General features: G+C 48.9%; 1 protein-coding gene across 1 annotated transcript in view; it reads right to left on the reverse strand.

Annotated features, from left to right (window-relative positions):
* EGFLAM (EGF like, fibronectin type III and laminin G domains) overlaps nt 1-16,636 on the reverse strand; it is a 178,361-nt gene that overhangs the window by 11,020 nt on the left and 150,705 nt on the right. The window contains exons 17-19 of the mRNA XM_040630493.1: nt 13,475-13,591; nt 10,857-11,037; nt 3,005-3,083 (exon numbers count right to left, since the gene is read on the reverse strand). Of these exons, the coding sequence (XP_040486427.1) occupies nt 3,005-3,083; nt 10,857-11,037; nt 13,475-13,591 (377 nt within the window). The remainder of the gene's footprint in view (nt 1-3,004; nt 3,084-10,856; nt 11,038-13,474; nt 13,592-16,636) is intronic.

Here is a 16,636-nt window from a genome sequence, read left to right on the forward strand (position 1 = left end):
GACTATCCTTGAGGGAAGAGAAGGGGTGACTGGACAGGGGGCAGAGTGTCAGACAAGGCAGGTGGTTAGATGGGATAACAGTCTTGAGAGCTGCTAGGGCGGAGGCAGGGTGGAGAGGAACAGGAAGCTGAGAGGAACGGAGGGGTGCTTACACAGGTCAGCTCCTACCCCTACAGCCATGGCTGGGGACAGGATCACACGCTTATGGGTTCTTATCAATTCTTGGGAACAGACTAATTCAGAAATCTAGTCTCACTAAGGTGAACAGGGTTTCACCTGATATAAGGAGAGAAGCGAGCATGAGGTCTTTAAATAAAAGGCGAGATAACAGTAAACATAATTCAATATTGCTCCTGATACGGCACTACTGGGAAAGTCTCCTTTTCTATTTTCTTATCCCTTGTACCATCCCTGTCTCACCTACCCGCTCAGGAGCTACAGAGTGTATTCATTACAGACCCTCCTCTACTTACTGTGGGGTGACACTCCGATTAACCCATCATAAATTGAAAATATCCTAAATCGAAGATGCATTTAATACACCTCACCTACTGAACACCGTAGCTTAGCCCAGTCTACCTTAAATGTGCTCAGAACACTTACACTAGCCACACTACAGCAGAATCGCCTAAAACAAAGCCTGTTTTCTAGTAAAGTGTTGACTATCTCAGGTAACTTACTGAATACCATACTGCAAGTGAAAACCAGAATAGTTGTTGTACGGGAACAGAATGGTCGTAAGCGCATCGGTTGTTCATGCTCGTGATGGTCGGGCTGCACGGGAGCGGCGGCCACTGCCACTGCCCAGGACCGTGAGAGAGGATCCTATCACACATCACTAGCCTGGGAGAAGATCACAATTCAAAATTCAAAGTATGGCTTCTAAGGAATGCACATTCCTTTGGCACCACAGTGAAGCTGAAAAGTCATTAAGTCGAACCATCAAAACGCGGGGACTATCTACAGTGAACAGTGGAGGGGACTCTTGTCTAGGCTTCCCAGAACCTGACCAAGTTTACCTTCCCCATGCAGGGCCTCAGAGTGAAGCAGGGAGAAGGAGGGTCTGTAATGGTGACTTTGCCACCAGGCCAGGTGCAGAGAATCCAGTCCTGGTCTACTCCCTAGAGACCTGCTTTTTTCTATCTTTTACTCCGGGGTCCTTCCTTCCCTCACTCGCTTTGGATACACTGATTAGCGTAAGCCAATCATAATGGCTCCATTTCTCTTGCTGTGATTGGTTTAAGGGTGGGCACGTGACTGATACTGTCCAATGACACAGAGGAAATTTATCAGAAGGATTCTAGGAAAGATTCTTTTCGAGTTGCATGAAAAAAAATTTTTCCTTCCACTGAATATTGCCCTGACATATAGCCATTTTATGAGCATCTTATGGACAGCCGTCTTATAACCACAAAGAGAGTGCCGCCGGAGAATATCCTGAGGATAACAAGGTGGGAAGATGGAAGAGACTTAGGTCTTTGATGATACAGTTGAATCTCTGAATTAATCCATCCAGGAACCAGTCTAAGTCTGGACTGCTTGTTACGTGATCTAATAAATGCCCTTCGTGTTGAAGACATTTGAGCTGAGTTTTCTGTTACTTGCAGCCAAAGGCATTCAACTGAAACAGACCCTGATCTCAACTTTTACTTGCAGCTTCACACACATGCATATAGACGTGCACGTACACGCATGTACACAATTGTTTTGGTTTGGGGCCCTGTACCTCCCATTCTCACCGAACTCCTCTACTCCCCCAAACCACCTGGTGCCTCGTACTAAGTCCCAGGGGGCTGAAGGCTTGCGCCCCTTTCACAAGGTCTTGTTTTCTGGAGACTGAATGCCCTTGCATCTTAGGGGAGAAAGGGCTGAAGAAGGAAGAAGCTCTCTCTGGGCTGGGAATCTATTTTGTCTAAGGCTCCATGCAAAGACAACCTAGATAAACACAACATGCGATTAAAGAAATAAAGTGATGTCCGTCTGGTGTGCTTTCAGAGTTACCAGGTACATCCAATGCCCTGGGAAAATTTCTCTCAACCACTTTTGTTCCTTGAAAAGCCCCCAAACTCTACCCTAAGAACTGGGTGCCTTTAGCTTAAAGCTTTGCCTTAGTCTGTTAAGATGTAATCAACCTGAAGAAGAAGGAAAATTCTAGAATGATGGTGCTGGTGGGAGGGTGGGGGATGGCACCCTATAAACTACAAAGAACTAGAGGAGGAAAAAGAAAGAGAGAAGGGCAAGGTGGAAGCACCACAGATGAGTTTGGCTAACGTGAGGACTCTAACTATGGCCAGCCTTTCCCTTGTCATGTGAGCACGCGATTCCAAACCAGGAGCCTGGACTCCAGAGCAGGGGTAGGAGCTTCTGCCACCAGGCAAGAAAAGCCATGGCTAGGACCTGGGCATCTCCTTGGACCAGGCTTTTGTATCCGCATGAGGAGAGCTGAGAAGCCCCTCACTGAACTGGCCAGAGCCTGAAGAAGATCGTGGAGCTTTGCCGAGGAAGACCAAGGTAGCCCATGGACTTGAAGACTGTCTGGTGGCAGGGCTGGGGGGGCACTTACGCTGCTGGCTCCAGGCAGGGCTGCACGCTATGGCCACAGGACAGCACGAAGCTAACTGCCCCCCCCGAGGGGGTGGGAATCACACTCAGAACCTCAGCTTGGAGCATGTCAAGTTCTCACTGCTTCTCAAAGCCCGGATACTGGAAACCCTGGGGCTAGGCATGCTCCTCTCTCCAGGCCCTTTGACCAGAAAGGGTCTGGGTTGTTTGTAACAGTGTTGTCTGAAAGGCAGTACTTTTCAAGTCTAGTTTGGTTTTGTTGTTTGTTTTGTTCTAGTTTCTATGTTTATTTTGTGGGGGGCTTCCCCCCCCCCCGAGGCCATGGCTCAAAAGCCTTCTCTGAGAATTATCTCTGGCAAGTAAGATAAGGAAAAGTCTTGGGAAAGACTTTGAGAAATCGATCCCTGCAGAGATAAGGAAGGTGCCCACTGTAACTTATTACCTCTTGAGGATATCTGGGTTGTCGTAGACCAGGTAGCTGCGGCCAATAAATTGTGGGATCTCGATGGCTTCTGTGATGGCTGAGATAGAACAGAAAATGGAGGTTACATGGTATAAGGCTCTCTTGACCCCAGCCCTCCACCACAGGGCAGGAAAATACAAAGGAAGCCAGCTCCTGGAAATGGGACATTTAACAACTTGTCAGCCCCTTCCTCTTGGCTGCCCACACACTTGGCCAGGTCTGGAGCTGCCTGTCATGGCCTGGGGTTGGTGTCTCCCTGTGGTCGCCTGCCTGGGGCTGGCTGTCACTGTGATTGGCCTCGGCACTGCTGAGAAGTCCTTGCAGTATGCTGAAACTTGAACTGCGCCCAATTATTCTTGGAAACCAAAGAGCAGGTCTTGGGCCATGTGGGGAACAGCTGGGAATAACCCTAGATATTCTCCAAGGGAGGCAGAGAAAACAATCCCAAACAAAGCCCACCAGGATTTCATTATCCGAAGCCAATCTGCCCCAGAACTCCCACTCCTTCAGCCACGACCTTAAGAGATTGGTGAACTAGGGATTGGTGAACTAGGGATAAGGCTTTGGCTCATTTTTTTACAAATTACCTTCCAGTGTCATGTTTTACAAGATCTTCACCAAATTCTCATGAAGTAGCAGGGAGTATGAAGAAGGGTTGGTTATTCCCATTTTACAGAAGAGGAAGACGATGCAAGGGAATCATCAAGGATTTGCCCAAGATCACACAGCTAAGAGAGCAAAGACCATAAACCAGACGGGCTCTCCTTAATTCTGGCCCTCAGCCCACCTTGGACTTCCCAGTATCTTAGAAGTGTATTTCCTTCTTCCTAATGTCTCATCCCTTTGTTTTCCTAAGGAATCACCCTTTTCCACAGAGCAGTATCTTTCTCCTCTTTAGAAAGACACAGAAGTGACCGTTCAAGGAAATTAAGATAAAATGAATCTCATTTTCAAAGAAATGTGCAAAACGAGAGAGAATAAGCCAGCTTATAAAGCCAGTTAGAGTGTCACAAAAATCTGTGGTAGATGCAAAGCTGACTCTACACCCAGGAGAGAAAATGTAAAATTATTTGACACTATGAACAGTAGGAGAGCTTAAACTTAACTTCTAATCATGAAAAGAGAGATACAGAGAGAAAGGAGAGAGAGAGGCAACAGCAAACCCCCAAACCCAATGACATTGGGTTTGAGCCCAAGGATGACATCCTCTGTTGGCTGGTCCCCCACGGCAGGTTCCCACAGTGTTTTCATAAGAAATAAAAATAAAAAAAGGAAGGAAGAAAGGAAGGAGGGAAGGAAGGAAAGGACGAAGGGAGGGAGGGAGGGAAGAAAGAAGGAAATAAGAAAAGCAAAGGAAGAGAAATGAAACATTAATAATTTCAGAAGTAACTCTGAAGAAATTGCTTTAGTGCTCTCTGACACATCACAGCTCCAGACGGGGGGCTGCCAGCCTGGGGGGCCTACTGGAACCAAGAAAGCTCTAGTACAGGAGCCTGCACATACCCGTGGGCTTCCTAGCCACGCTTTCAGTTACTTGTGGTTGGCCGTGGTCCAGAGGCAGACGACCCTCCTCCTGTGAGAAAGTCAACAGGAGCCTCACGCTAGGTCACCATGCCCGCGTCATTGCCCTCACTTCATCCCACCGAACAGGCATTTCCTCTCACAGCATCACCAGAAGGGTGAGCACGGTCCAGTAAGATATTTTGAGAGAGACCACAGCCACACAACTTTGATTACGTATGTCGTTATAAGTGTTCCATTTCATTATCCGTTATTGTTGTTCACCTCGTACTGTGCCTGAATCAGACACTACACTTATCGTAGGTAAGCATGTCCAGGAAGAAAGAGAATATAGAGGCCTCTGCACTGTCTGCGGTTTCCGGCATCCGCTGGGGGTCTTGGCAGGTGTCGCCCCCACCTCCCCGCAGATAAGGGGGGTGGGGCTACTGTAGCTTCAAATTCTGCCCACACCACCAGCCTCTCTCCCTTCTGGGTAAAGTGGGTAAGAGGAAGAGGGGAAGAAAAGGAAGGGAAGCAGAGAGAGGAAGAAAGAGTGGGCTGCAGAATAGCAGGAGCTGGGAGACAAAAGAACAGGAAGAAGGAGAGAGCGGGGAAAGGAGAAAAGCAGCTGCCAAGGAAGGAAAGGAGAGCCAGGTGCACGGGCAGCCTTCACGTGGGGGAAGGAGAAGGAACAAGGCTGGGAGGGAAGGACCCAGAGGAGTAGAAGTGGAAAGGAGAGGGCGAGGGAGGAAGAGGTAAAAGGGGGCAGCTTGTAGGCGGGATGCAGGCCCCTAACTTCAGGATCTGTGTTCCCAGGAGGGAAAAGGAGAGGCTATTCAAGCTGTCAGAGGAGCTGTTCCCAGAGCTAAACCTAGCCAAGGCTCCCCCACTGGGTCTGGCTCACCCCCAGGGTGAGAGGCACAGGCAGGGCCTATGCCTGCTATTACTGGCCATGGGCTTGGGCCTGCGGCCAACAGCCATGTTCCCCTGGACTCCTTGAGATGGTCAGGATGTGCTTGTCACATGTCAGCGGTGCACACAGAGAGCCTCAAAGAGGTCTGTGTGAGCGCCGTCCAGCTGCCTGCTGAGCCCCCCAGCTCCGGGGTTCAGGCGCTTCCCCAAGTCCAGCTGGGGGACAAGCGAGTGCCCTCTCAGGGCTGGTGGCTTTAGAGGAAGGATTCCCGCCTCTCCGGTAGAGCGGCCGAGTCGAGTCGCACACAGCTCACCCCGGTCACCCTCTGCCCTCTGCATGCCGGGGGCCTGCACTGTGCCCGGCGCCGGGCCAGAGCCCTCCCTGGCAGAGCCAGAGCGCGTTTGCCGTGTCTCGTGGAACGTACTGTACTTACTATTGAGGCAGTGGTTCCCACACTCTGCCGGGTGCCAGCATGCAACAGAACAGGGAAAGTCAGAATTCCACAGTCATTGTAAAATCCCAGACACCTTGGTTGCAGATCACTGGAAACCAGCCTTGTTTCCCTCATAAAGCCCTGCGAGGGCCCAGCCCGTCCTCTTAGGGGAATGTGAGTATGAATCCCACAGGAACCGCTGGAATCTTTCTCAGCACAATTAGCACCAACTCCTCTCCCTAAGTCTCCACTTCATCGGGGGGGTGGGATGGGGGTGGACCAAGAAGGGACTTTGGAGGCTCCCCTGACTTTGAACTAACAATCCCCATTTATTCTAAACCTGGAGAAACAGTTCTTTGCTAAAGAGTTACTTACCTTGTCAATGATTATTACTTTTCTTGCCTCTAGGCTACATGTGAAAGAGGAACGATAAGCCAGCCAGCTGCCTCTTTTCTCTCTGTAGTGGAAAAACATCCCCCCAATTCCCACCCCACCCGCCCTTTGCAAGATTCCAGAGCCCTGCTTATACTGCGATTAACAGAGGGCAGGGGAACGCTCCAGGAATGACCCGACTGAATATAAAACGGTGAAAATATACTCAGTGCAGGCAGTATCTATGGATAAATATTAATTCTGTACTAGAACACTAGAGCTGGAAGTGACCATCTAGCCCTTTCCGGCCCTTTGTAGTTTATTTAAATATTGTAAACATAATGATATTTTATCCTAACCCAATTTTTCCTACATTGTCTTTTCCTCTGCAGCAAAGGCAGTAGTCGAAAGTGTTTTTGTCACGTCTTCACATTTATACCTAAAAGCTTGTGCCATCTGCCGACACAAAAAAATACCCCAATGAATAGCAGCCTCCAAGCCAGGCAAAGCAAATTTTCCACTTGAGGGACTTGAAATTCCCAACAGACTATAAAGAGCTGATGGAGTGCTGGCTCTTTCTTAGTCACGGGACCCCAGAGAAGGAAGGACCCGGGGGGTTGGAACCTGACTTTCCCAACAGCAACCTAATGGACGGCCACCCAGGCCAAGGCAGCATCCTCCCTTGCCGGACAGTTCTACTTGGTCCACAATCCTTGGTTCCATGACGCTGACTCTGTAGTAACAACCACGAAATACCTTTCTCTCCAGGACCAGCCTGCAACTCTCTCATGATCGACCTCCAGGCTGAACACCCCCACATTGTTCCATTGTTGAATGATACAACATGCTAAGGAAAAAAGTCCCTATAGTCTGCATAAGGAATATGTTGTATTAATTTGTGTTTTTATATACTGAGTGTTCTTAAATTATGGCCTATGTTTACTGAAGCTGTACACTGGGACCAGAGAAAGTTAAAATCATCTAAATCAGACCTAGCAATGTGCTTTGAGTTGACTACATACAATAGAAAACATTTGAAATGTTGTGTTTGTGGTAGATGTGTAATGATGAGGCAAGATCTGATCCCGTAGGACTGAGAACTGTGCGCCCAAGCCCGGTTCACTGTCAGCTGGGTGCCCTCCTGCTGCAGAGAAACACCCCCATCTAGCGGCCTGACGGGTCCTGCACGCTCTGAGTCCAAACTTGTCAGTAATGCAGGGAAGGGAAGGGAGGACCAGGGCTCAGAGTTCTTTCTCAAATGGGCTGTGTGCTCTTGGTTGGGAGAAGCCCCAGGGAAGACAGCTGCATCCTGTATCCCTGTCTTGGGCACTCAGATCACAGCCAAGGTGCTAAGAAGCCCCCCAGAAGAGAGAGCTATTTACACTGGGGTTACTACTCCGTATTACCCAAGCTTACCTGACCACAGAACCCCATTCCCATTTTGTGTTTGTGAATGTATGTTGCCTGTCTTTGCATGTGTGCTCAAAACAGCCATTAACATTTCTTAGAACCTAATTATGTACATGAGCTTCGTGAAATTCTGCTTTAACTTACTAGTAACTTACTTGTATACAAAAACTCTGAGGGACCGGACACAAGACGGATAAACTTGGATGAGAGTAGAGAGAAGGGAGAAAAGAAATCTCTAAGGATGGGGCATATCTTTTCTGAGGAGGGAGGCCTTGGTGACACCCCTCTGGTGAGATGAGAAGGGGGTTTCAGTATTGGGGTACTCTATGGGGTACCTAGATTTGAGGTGGCAGAAGGCACCTAAGAGTGAGAACCCCCAAATGAGAGGGGAGGGGACCACCAAAGTCAGGCCTTATGATTTCTGTAGGCACCTGAAGTTAGAAGTAGGCTGGGAGTTAGAAGAACTTCTGGCTTCTCCTGTCCTGGTGGGTTCCCCAGGTTGGGGTGGGGAGGTCCAGTTTTCCGTAGCTGCTAATTCTATAGGGAGCCCGCAGTGCCCCGGGAGCAGTGAGGAGCTCAGGGGGAGCTTGATGCCCACTTCTGTCTGGGCTCAGCCTTGCAGGGACAAAGGGTGAGGTCCCCAAACCACTGTGATGGTCTGGGTGTCTAGACTACTCCAGAATTTCCCTGAGTTTCTGGTTTCAATCCTCCTGTGCCACCAAGAGGTGAGAAGAGGTGCCAATCTCCCAAGGAGGGCCCTGGTGGAAACTGCCTGTGTGCCACAAACTCCCTGACCAGGTTAGAGAAACCCAGACTCACTGGGGATCCCCAAAGCTAAACTGCTGTTGGAGAAGGTGGTATGGATTGAATGAGGCCTGATGCTGGTGTGACGTCTGCAGTGTTGCTCAATGTAAAAGGACCGCTTTCTCTCCCAGAGGGAATACTAAGGATAGGTTCTTGCTTTTGAAACATGTCCGGTTATCAGGGAGAAAAAAAAAATCCAGACTTTTAAATATAGAAAGCTATGGATCACCTTGCTGGATTAGACAAAACTGTCTCCTGTCTACCTGCCAGGATTCATCCTGACAACCAAGAATGGCTTCTGAGCATTCTTGGTCTCTCCCACCAAGAATCTAACCAAACTTCTAGAATGTTCTTCTGCATCTTTGTGGGATAGTATAGCTGCCTATCTCTCTCCCTTCTCTTTCCAATCCTCACCCAGGACTAGATGTTCACCCAATACTATAAGCAGTCTGTGCGGCAACTGTACTCTACCACGTGCCCGCTGGGGCCTGGAAAAAATTGTCCTTAAAGGCCTAACCTGCACCCAGACTTCCATTAATGCCCTCAAGCCATGTAACAGGAGAAGAAATGACGTACTATGGGCCACCCCCCCATACGTCAACCTTCCCACGAGCAGCAAGAGCTGCAAATTTGGCAGAAGCACTCTCTTCATTTCAAAGCATGAGGAAATACTGATACAACACCAGGGGAGCTGATAGTCAGCCTGGGTTTTACTCTGGGCTCAAGCCTAGCATGTTCCAAAAAAAGAGGCCTAAACAACCCCTGGGATCCTCCAGCCGCTGTCCCTTCCCTAGGACCCTGCCAGGATACCCAGGCCCTCCCCGGAGCTCTGACACCTCGTGCTGGTGACACTTGCTTCTCACTGAACCCGAACCCACAGTTACGAAGCTATAAATGTGAGCACTTGATATCTGTTACTGCCAATGTTCTGCAGCAGAAAACGAGGGTTAACAAGATCACAAATTATCCTGTCCTTCCTCCTTTAATTCTCAAAGCTAAACATTCATTTAAGCCTGGACTTTATATATTGACCGTTAAGGTGAGCATTTAAGACGGGAGCAAACCTGAATTGCCTGTGTTAAATTGGAAACCCAGGAAACTCAAACACTAATGTGTGAAATCCAAACTCAATTTTCCGAATGAATGGGCTACTCCTGAACTAAATCTCCACAAGTGCACGCTATTAGCCAAACAACAATTTGCTTGTTAGAATTATAATCAGGATCTTTCAGAAATGGATCCATTACTCTTCTTTGGGGTTCATCACTAGGGTGAGCTATGTTAATAAATATATTTCATATAATTTGCCATGCAGTTTCCAAAATTCATTGAAATAAAATACTATGCAGGCTTCCGACCAGCAAATTAGCATTCGTATTTCCCAAGACTGCTGCAAAACAACTTCTCCTACATTCCATACACCACAGTATCTACCTGTAACGGACGGTCTACCCCAAAGCCCTAATTCTGATAAAGTTCAGGAACCTGGAAACAGATGGGAAAGAGAGAGTACACAACCTTCACTTAGGCCCACTGCCTTATTTCCTTTGGCCTGATGCCTTTTTTTTTTTTTTTTTTTTTTAGTTCCCAGACAGGTGAGGCCATACTGATATTTGAAACAAGAAGATCCAATGGCCCAACATGATGGCCATATGCTAGTAGGCTTCTTCCAGACACCAGGTCCATTGATCTCCCTAGGGCAGGTGTGGAAAGCTCCGTTCAGTAGGGACTGGAGGCCTGTGACCAGCTCTAGCTTTCAGACAAGGGCAGGTTGGAAACTGAGTAGCTCAGAGCACTTGTGGTCGATTTTCTTTTTCTCACCAATAACAATAATGGTGAGTGGCTGAGTACTTAACAGGCACTCTTCTCAGGAATATGCAACGCCTCACTTAATCTACGCTACAACCCTCTGTGTTAGACACTATTGCACCATTATTCCCATTTTACTGATGAGGAAACCCAGGCACAGAGGAGGCAGCATGAAAAATAGCACTTTACGGAAAGTTATTTATACTTTAGTAGAATTTACATTTTTCTGTACTGGGCAAACTTTCTCAGATTTCTCCTTATCGCGTTTACAGGCAGTGATCGACATAGTTATCAGCCCCAAAGCCCAGGCATCCGCCTATCAGGACAGGCTCTGGGCATGGCTCCGAGGTAAGGGTCCCGGGAACCCCCCAAACTATGATTTAACCTTTTGGTGGCTAGCCCATCGGGGGCTTCTCAGGGAAGACGCCTACTGCTACAGAGGTATTTCGGCATCGAAATTCTTCTTTAATAGTATAATGAACCATGTGACATGCCGCCTCATAGCCCCATACGCTCCAGGGTTCCCAGCCCCTCCGGGAAGAGTCCGTCCCCCGTGCTGCTGGAGACACCCCCTCCCGCACAGTGCCTACCTTTCTGGCAGTGCAGCCCCTCGAAGCCCAGGGGGCAGTCGCACTCGTAGCTCTCCTTCCTGGGCCGGCAGCTGCCCCCGTGCTGACAGGGCCCCGCCACGCACGGGTGGGCCGCGTTCTCCACGTTCACACCACGCGTGAAGTCATGCTTCAGGTGGATGGCGCGGTCGTTCAGGATGATCTGCGGGGGACAGAAGGTCGAGACGTTCAGGCACGCGGGACACAGCTCTGCAGTCCGCTATGGCTTCCCTCGGCGCCCTCATTTGCATGAAAGAGAAAATGTCCAGTTCCGGTTTTTATCGCCTTATAAACGTGATGCAGGAACTGAAGTCATTACCTGTGGCTCTTGGGAGAATCTGCCAAGGAAAGCACCCCCTGGCTCTGGAAGATTCTGGGAGGTCATAAAGAAGTCCCAATAAATACAAAACGAGGGTTCTCAACCTGGCTGCCTGTTAGAATTGCCTGGGGAACTTGAAGAAAGGGACTGACGCCCGGGTCCCACACCGGTCCACTGGATCAGCATCTCTGAGGGTGGGATCCAGTCAGCAGTCCCTTTTAAAAGCTTTCCAAGTGATTCTAAGATGCAGCCAAGGCTGAGAGGTGCTGCTGTAAAGCCAAGTAGGAAAGAATACAAAACCAAGTATCATGCAGGCAGGAATCTAAGGGGGACTGATGGATCCTGGTGGCAGTGAGGCTGGGAGAAGCTTCTCCCTGTACTGTTATCTTCTTCTGGCTAATGGTCTCTGGGGAGTCTACAGCTCCATCACCTGGGTCTCCCCAATTGTCCCACCCACTCCTGCTACCCTCCCTCCTTGACACTCTTGGATTCCCTTCCTCTCCACATCCCCTTCCCCACCACTTACAAAAAAAAAAAAAAAAGGAAAGAAAGAAACTCAGATCATGTTCTTAGCACTGCCGTGCATATTCACCGGGACAAGAGCGCTCCTTTGCCTTCACCCCCTTTTCCCTGCAGTGGGGCTCTAGCAAAAACAGTGAATTTATAGGGAGAGGTTACTGGGCTTTCCAGCCTCAAATAAATGGAGCCCACGCTGTCAGCCCTTGCCTTGGAGAGTGTGTTCATTGCAAGCTGTGGGGGTTGCAGTGTCACACAGCTTTGCAGAACCTGGGGACAGAACACCGCTCAGAAAGACATCCGCCCTGCAGGGGATCCTAAGAGGTTGGCCATGGTCCTTCCTGCCACTAACCCATGTTCCACAGGCTTGCCTAGTCTTTGGAGGGTGTCGGGAGAGTTGGGAGAATACTTTTTCCCAGTCTTGAATCTTCCAAGCTGTGAGAAAGTAGTCAGAATCCTTCTACACTTGTCCCTTCTTCATGCTCCAAGGGAAAGACTGTGAAACTGAGTCATATGTACTTGAGACAAGCCCAGATGCTACTCTCCACAGCAGGACCAGGCACAGCCAATGACTCAGCTCCTGGGAGGGGAGGGTGGCCTTCCCAGGAGGCATGGAGGAAAGGGTTGTGTGCACTGTGTGAAGGGGGGAGCAGCAAAGTCTGACAAGGGTGGGGAGAGGGTGTGAGGCCTCTTAGCATCTCAGCTTGCTTTCTAAGTAAGAATTTCAAACACATGGTTAAACATGGCCAACCCCACTGATAGGGGACCATGGGCTGAGCTGAAGGGTCACGGACATCACTCTTCAGCAACACAGGGAAATACATCAGAGTCAGCAAGTATTGACTAGACCCCTTTTGTGGGACCCACACCGGGATACAAGAGAAGGACCGAGCCCCATGGGGCCCCGGATTTGCAAATCACGATAGGACCTCCTTTCACGGGCCTCCTTCATTTTAGCCTCCTCATGCTTCACCCCAAGGCTAGAAAGGATCAGTGGCCCACCACCCACCATTAGTTGCTAAAGGAAAACAGGAAGAAGCTAACATCCAGGAATCCAATATGCTTTTCTTCAAATCCTTTTTCTCCCAGTGTTTGGCGGTCCTGGAAATCTGGTTTGGTGAGTCAGCCTGCATGTCTATTACAGACAAAACATGTTATCATAACCGGAGAGGTCATGGGCAGCCCCAAGAGAAGGAATAACAAATATGAGTGGGGTCAGTGCCCTGTACCTTTAACTAGCTGAAGGATTTTTTTCTGAACCTTCTATGGAAGGACTCCTTCATCTATGCTCTTAAGAGCTTGGTTACATGATGGTTACTGCTAAGTTGCAGGGGTGGCAATGGGCATGGAGGTGGGAATGAGGGTTGGCTCTTGACTTGAGCAGCCTGCAAAGTAACCCCAAAGAGAAGCACAGAGCCAAGAGTTGCTAGGAGACTCCATTCTCCTCCTTCCCTTCAGTAGAAGCATCTGCAGCCACCTGATGCCTGTTCCCTCCCTCAGCGTTGCCTGGACCCTTTGGAAGATCGGCTATAAGATTCATATTCACTGAGTTGCATTCATGGTATGTCTGCTGGACAGAGGCCCAGCAGCAGACATTATAAGAAAGTGGGGCTGGAAAGCTATGTTGCTAGCGTTGAAAAGGAAAACCTTAAAATTTTCTCCAAGCTTCTTTTTTTGGAGGCATCGGATTACACCGATCACAGTTCTCAAGTCCATCACCTGTAGACTAGGTCCCACAACAGACACACACAAGTGAAGCCTGTACCTTCTGGATGCTTCCACTAAATGGCTTCAGGATGCCCGAGTTCTTCTTCACATCATCATAGTCAGGGACTCCACCAATAAAGATGTCCGTGTTGCACTTAATCTGCGTGAAGCCGCCCTGCCAACAGATCAGACACGAAACATGGTATAGCTTCAGAAAAGACAGTTAAAACTACCAACTGGTAGAGCAACCCTGGGGACACACACCAACAGGCCGGTGGGACCTTCACGTTGGTTTGTATTGCCACTTACCACCTGTTTGAGTGTCTGGAAGTGTATTAACCTCTCCAAGACTCCGTTTCATCATCTATAAAATGGGAACCCTACTATCTACTGCAGAGAGGGGTCATGGCGGATGTGATAGACTGCATGAATGCCCACCAGCATTCTCTAGAAGCAGCCCCTCTCCCTGCAGGAAGATCACTTCCAACCTGTTGATCTTGAGTGGGGCCAGGTAACTAATTAGCTTCAGTCAATAAAACACGAGCAGAAGAGAAATGAATCACTTCCGTGCTAAAGCTTTCAGAGCCAGAAAGTGGCTCACGGTGGACTCTCAGCCTGGGTGTCAGATTCAAGCTACCCCTGACCAGGGGTGCCCTGGTGGCTCAGTCTGTTAAGCATCTGACTCTTAGTTTCGGCTCAGGTCATGACCTCAGGGTGGTGAGATTGGGTCTGCACCCAGCGGGGAGTCTGCTTGAGTTTCCTTCCCTCTGCCCCCCCCCAAATAAATAAATAAAATCTTTTTTTTTTTTTAAAGCCGCACCTGACCACTGATGGACATGTAAGAGAGAAATAAGCCCTTATTGTAGCTGCTGATATCTTGGAGCCCTTTGTGATGGACATAGCGCAGTCTAGCCTCTCTTGGAGGCTGAGATCCTGCCTACTTAGCACTTGGCCCACAACCGGATGCATAATTAGCATTCCTGTCCGCCCAGCTATTGTTCTATTCCACAGTGGTAAAGATAGAACCGCTTTAGGCCAAGAGAAAAAGACCGCGTGGTGGGTGGGAGGCATTCCTTCTTATCGACTACAAAGGGTAGAAAATTCTTCCATTTTCCAAATTCTGAGAAAACTTACCCTGTCAACCCCCAGAGGCTTTCCCTGTTACTGGCTATTTCAACAGCCGAAACTCTCATGCGTGGGCTCGACAGCAAGCTGGGTGTAATATTTAATGTCTAAACTCCTTCAGATGTGAGCTGTAAGCAAAAATTAAAGTGTTCTAACAAATAGAGATATATTGAAATTTGAGATCTCTGTGATGAGCCCTCTTTAGGTAATGTAAGTCAGGTTTCCTCTGACTTACGGTGAAAAGAAATATACACAGTAGCAGCATTTAGTCATTGATTTAACAAGTATTATTGGGCATTACTGTGTCCCAGGCACTAAATGCTGGACAAATAAGAGGAAGTAAGGAGACCTGGTTCCTGCCGCCCAGAGGCTTACACGGGCAGGTGGGATTAGCTCAGCGAGGACTGTTCAAGTGACTCTGAATGCACTTGATGGTGTGTGTGTGTGTGTGTGTGTGTGTGTGTGTGTGTGTCTCATATCCTACCCTAGACACAGAGAGTTGGGGAGGTGGTCGAGGAAGAGTCAGAATTACAGAAACTGGCCACAGTCAGGGCTTGAGGGGAAATAGTAAGTATAGGGCAGAGGCAAGAAGGGACCAGATCCTGCATGCATAGAAATTTGCCCTGAACCCAAAAAGCAGTGAGTTTTAAGCAGACAGAAATTGTCCTATCTGTGTTTTAGGCAGATCACAGGCCAGAGGGAGGGGAACGGATGTAGGGTCAGGTCAGAGTAGGGACGGGGAGACCGGGAGGGCAGAGAGGAAGGTGTCCCATCTCAGGGGCTGCTCACAGCAGTCAGGTCCAGCCAGGTTATGGCAGGGAGGTCTTGACTGGAACACAGACAGCACTGCCTTCTGTCAATAACCTTCGGGCAGCTTTCAGGGTTCTTATGTAACTGGCCAAGGGTTGGGGGCAGGCAGTGCTCATCAAAGAAGCGGAAGGGCTTTTGGGAGTTCTAGTGGCTGCCTGGAATACTCCCCACGCAGCAGCTGTCACCACACACCCACAGGCACCCATCACTGCCGCGTCTTAGCTCTTACCCAAAAGTTCAAGTCAGATAATAAGAGGAAAGGAGGAAGGCTGCAGGGTCAAAGGGATTTCAGAGAAACAGGCTGTTTTGGAAAACCTTTGAGTTACAGTTGTATCCAGGGAACAGCACTCGGCCTCATGGGGAGAGAGCTGGTTCCTTTTCGTTGCTCATCAAAATCCTCCCCCACCTCCCTCCAGCTGCCCCACCCACGGGGAACCGCAGGAGAAAAGCAAATAGCCCCACCAAAATGAGGCTTCGTGTCTAGAGCTGCCACTTCTGGTTAGCTGGAAGTGGGTGGAAAACCTGAGCAAAGCCACTGGCTGGGGTTTTCTGGAGCCCTCAGAAGCACATCCCCTCTTTAAGCCTGGCATAGACTCAACCCTGGACTGTTGGTATTTCTCAGCTGAGCAACCCAGGGTTTGGTTCGACTTTAGTGTGGACACTTAGAGGCCGACGTCCTGGGTTAACCCCCAGCAGTGTTCTCTAATCCCACCATCTCTAAGCCCTAAGACCACTATTCCCAATACCACTGCTGTATAACCAAAAGGGTCAGCCATGCCTTTGAACATGGTATGGGCAGCTGGGGAGCAGAAATCCCCAGGGGAAGACGTGATGAAGTCTCAACTCACTGAGATCAAGCAGGGGGCCTTCCACACCTGTCTCAGAGCTGTCTCAAAACAAACAAACAAACAAACAAACAAAAAACCACCTCACATGCACCCAGAATAGCTACACCTTTACCCACATGTTTACATTTCTTTCCAGGTAGGAGCTGCACTCCACCTTCTGTCTGTTCCAAAGGCCAATAGGGAGGTACTGGTTCTACCATATTGGTTTAATTCTCATTCTCTGACATGGTAAGCAATAGAAACTCTGAGGTATGGTTGTTACCTTTGTGTTGTCTCTTTGTTGTAGAATCCCAATGATAAATACCGTGTCCTGAAGAGTTCCTTATTTGTAATCAAAGCCCTTAACCCTACTATCTACAAATATCCCCATTCTGAACTTTTGTTCCTATTGTATAAATGGTTATAACTAAGGCCTACAGAGATACAATGCTTTTTTA

Source organism: Ursus maritimus, unplaced genomic scaffold (assembly GCF_017311325.1).
Source record: "Ursus maritimus isolate PB19 unplaced genomic scaffold, ASM1731132v1 scaffold_15, whole genome shotgun sequence".
Classification (NCBI taxonomy): Eukaryota; Metazoa; Chordata; class Mammalia; order Carnivora; family Ursidae; genus Ursus; species Ursus maritimus.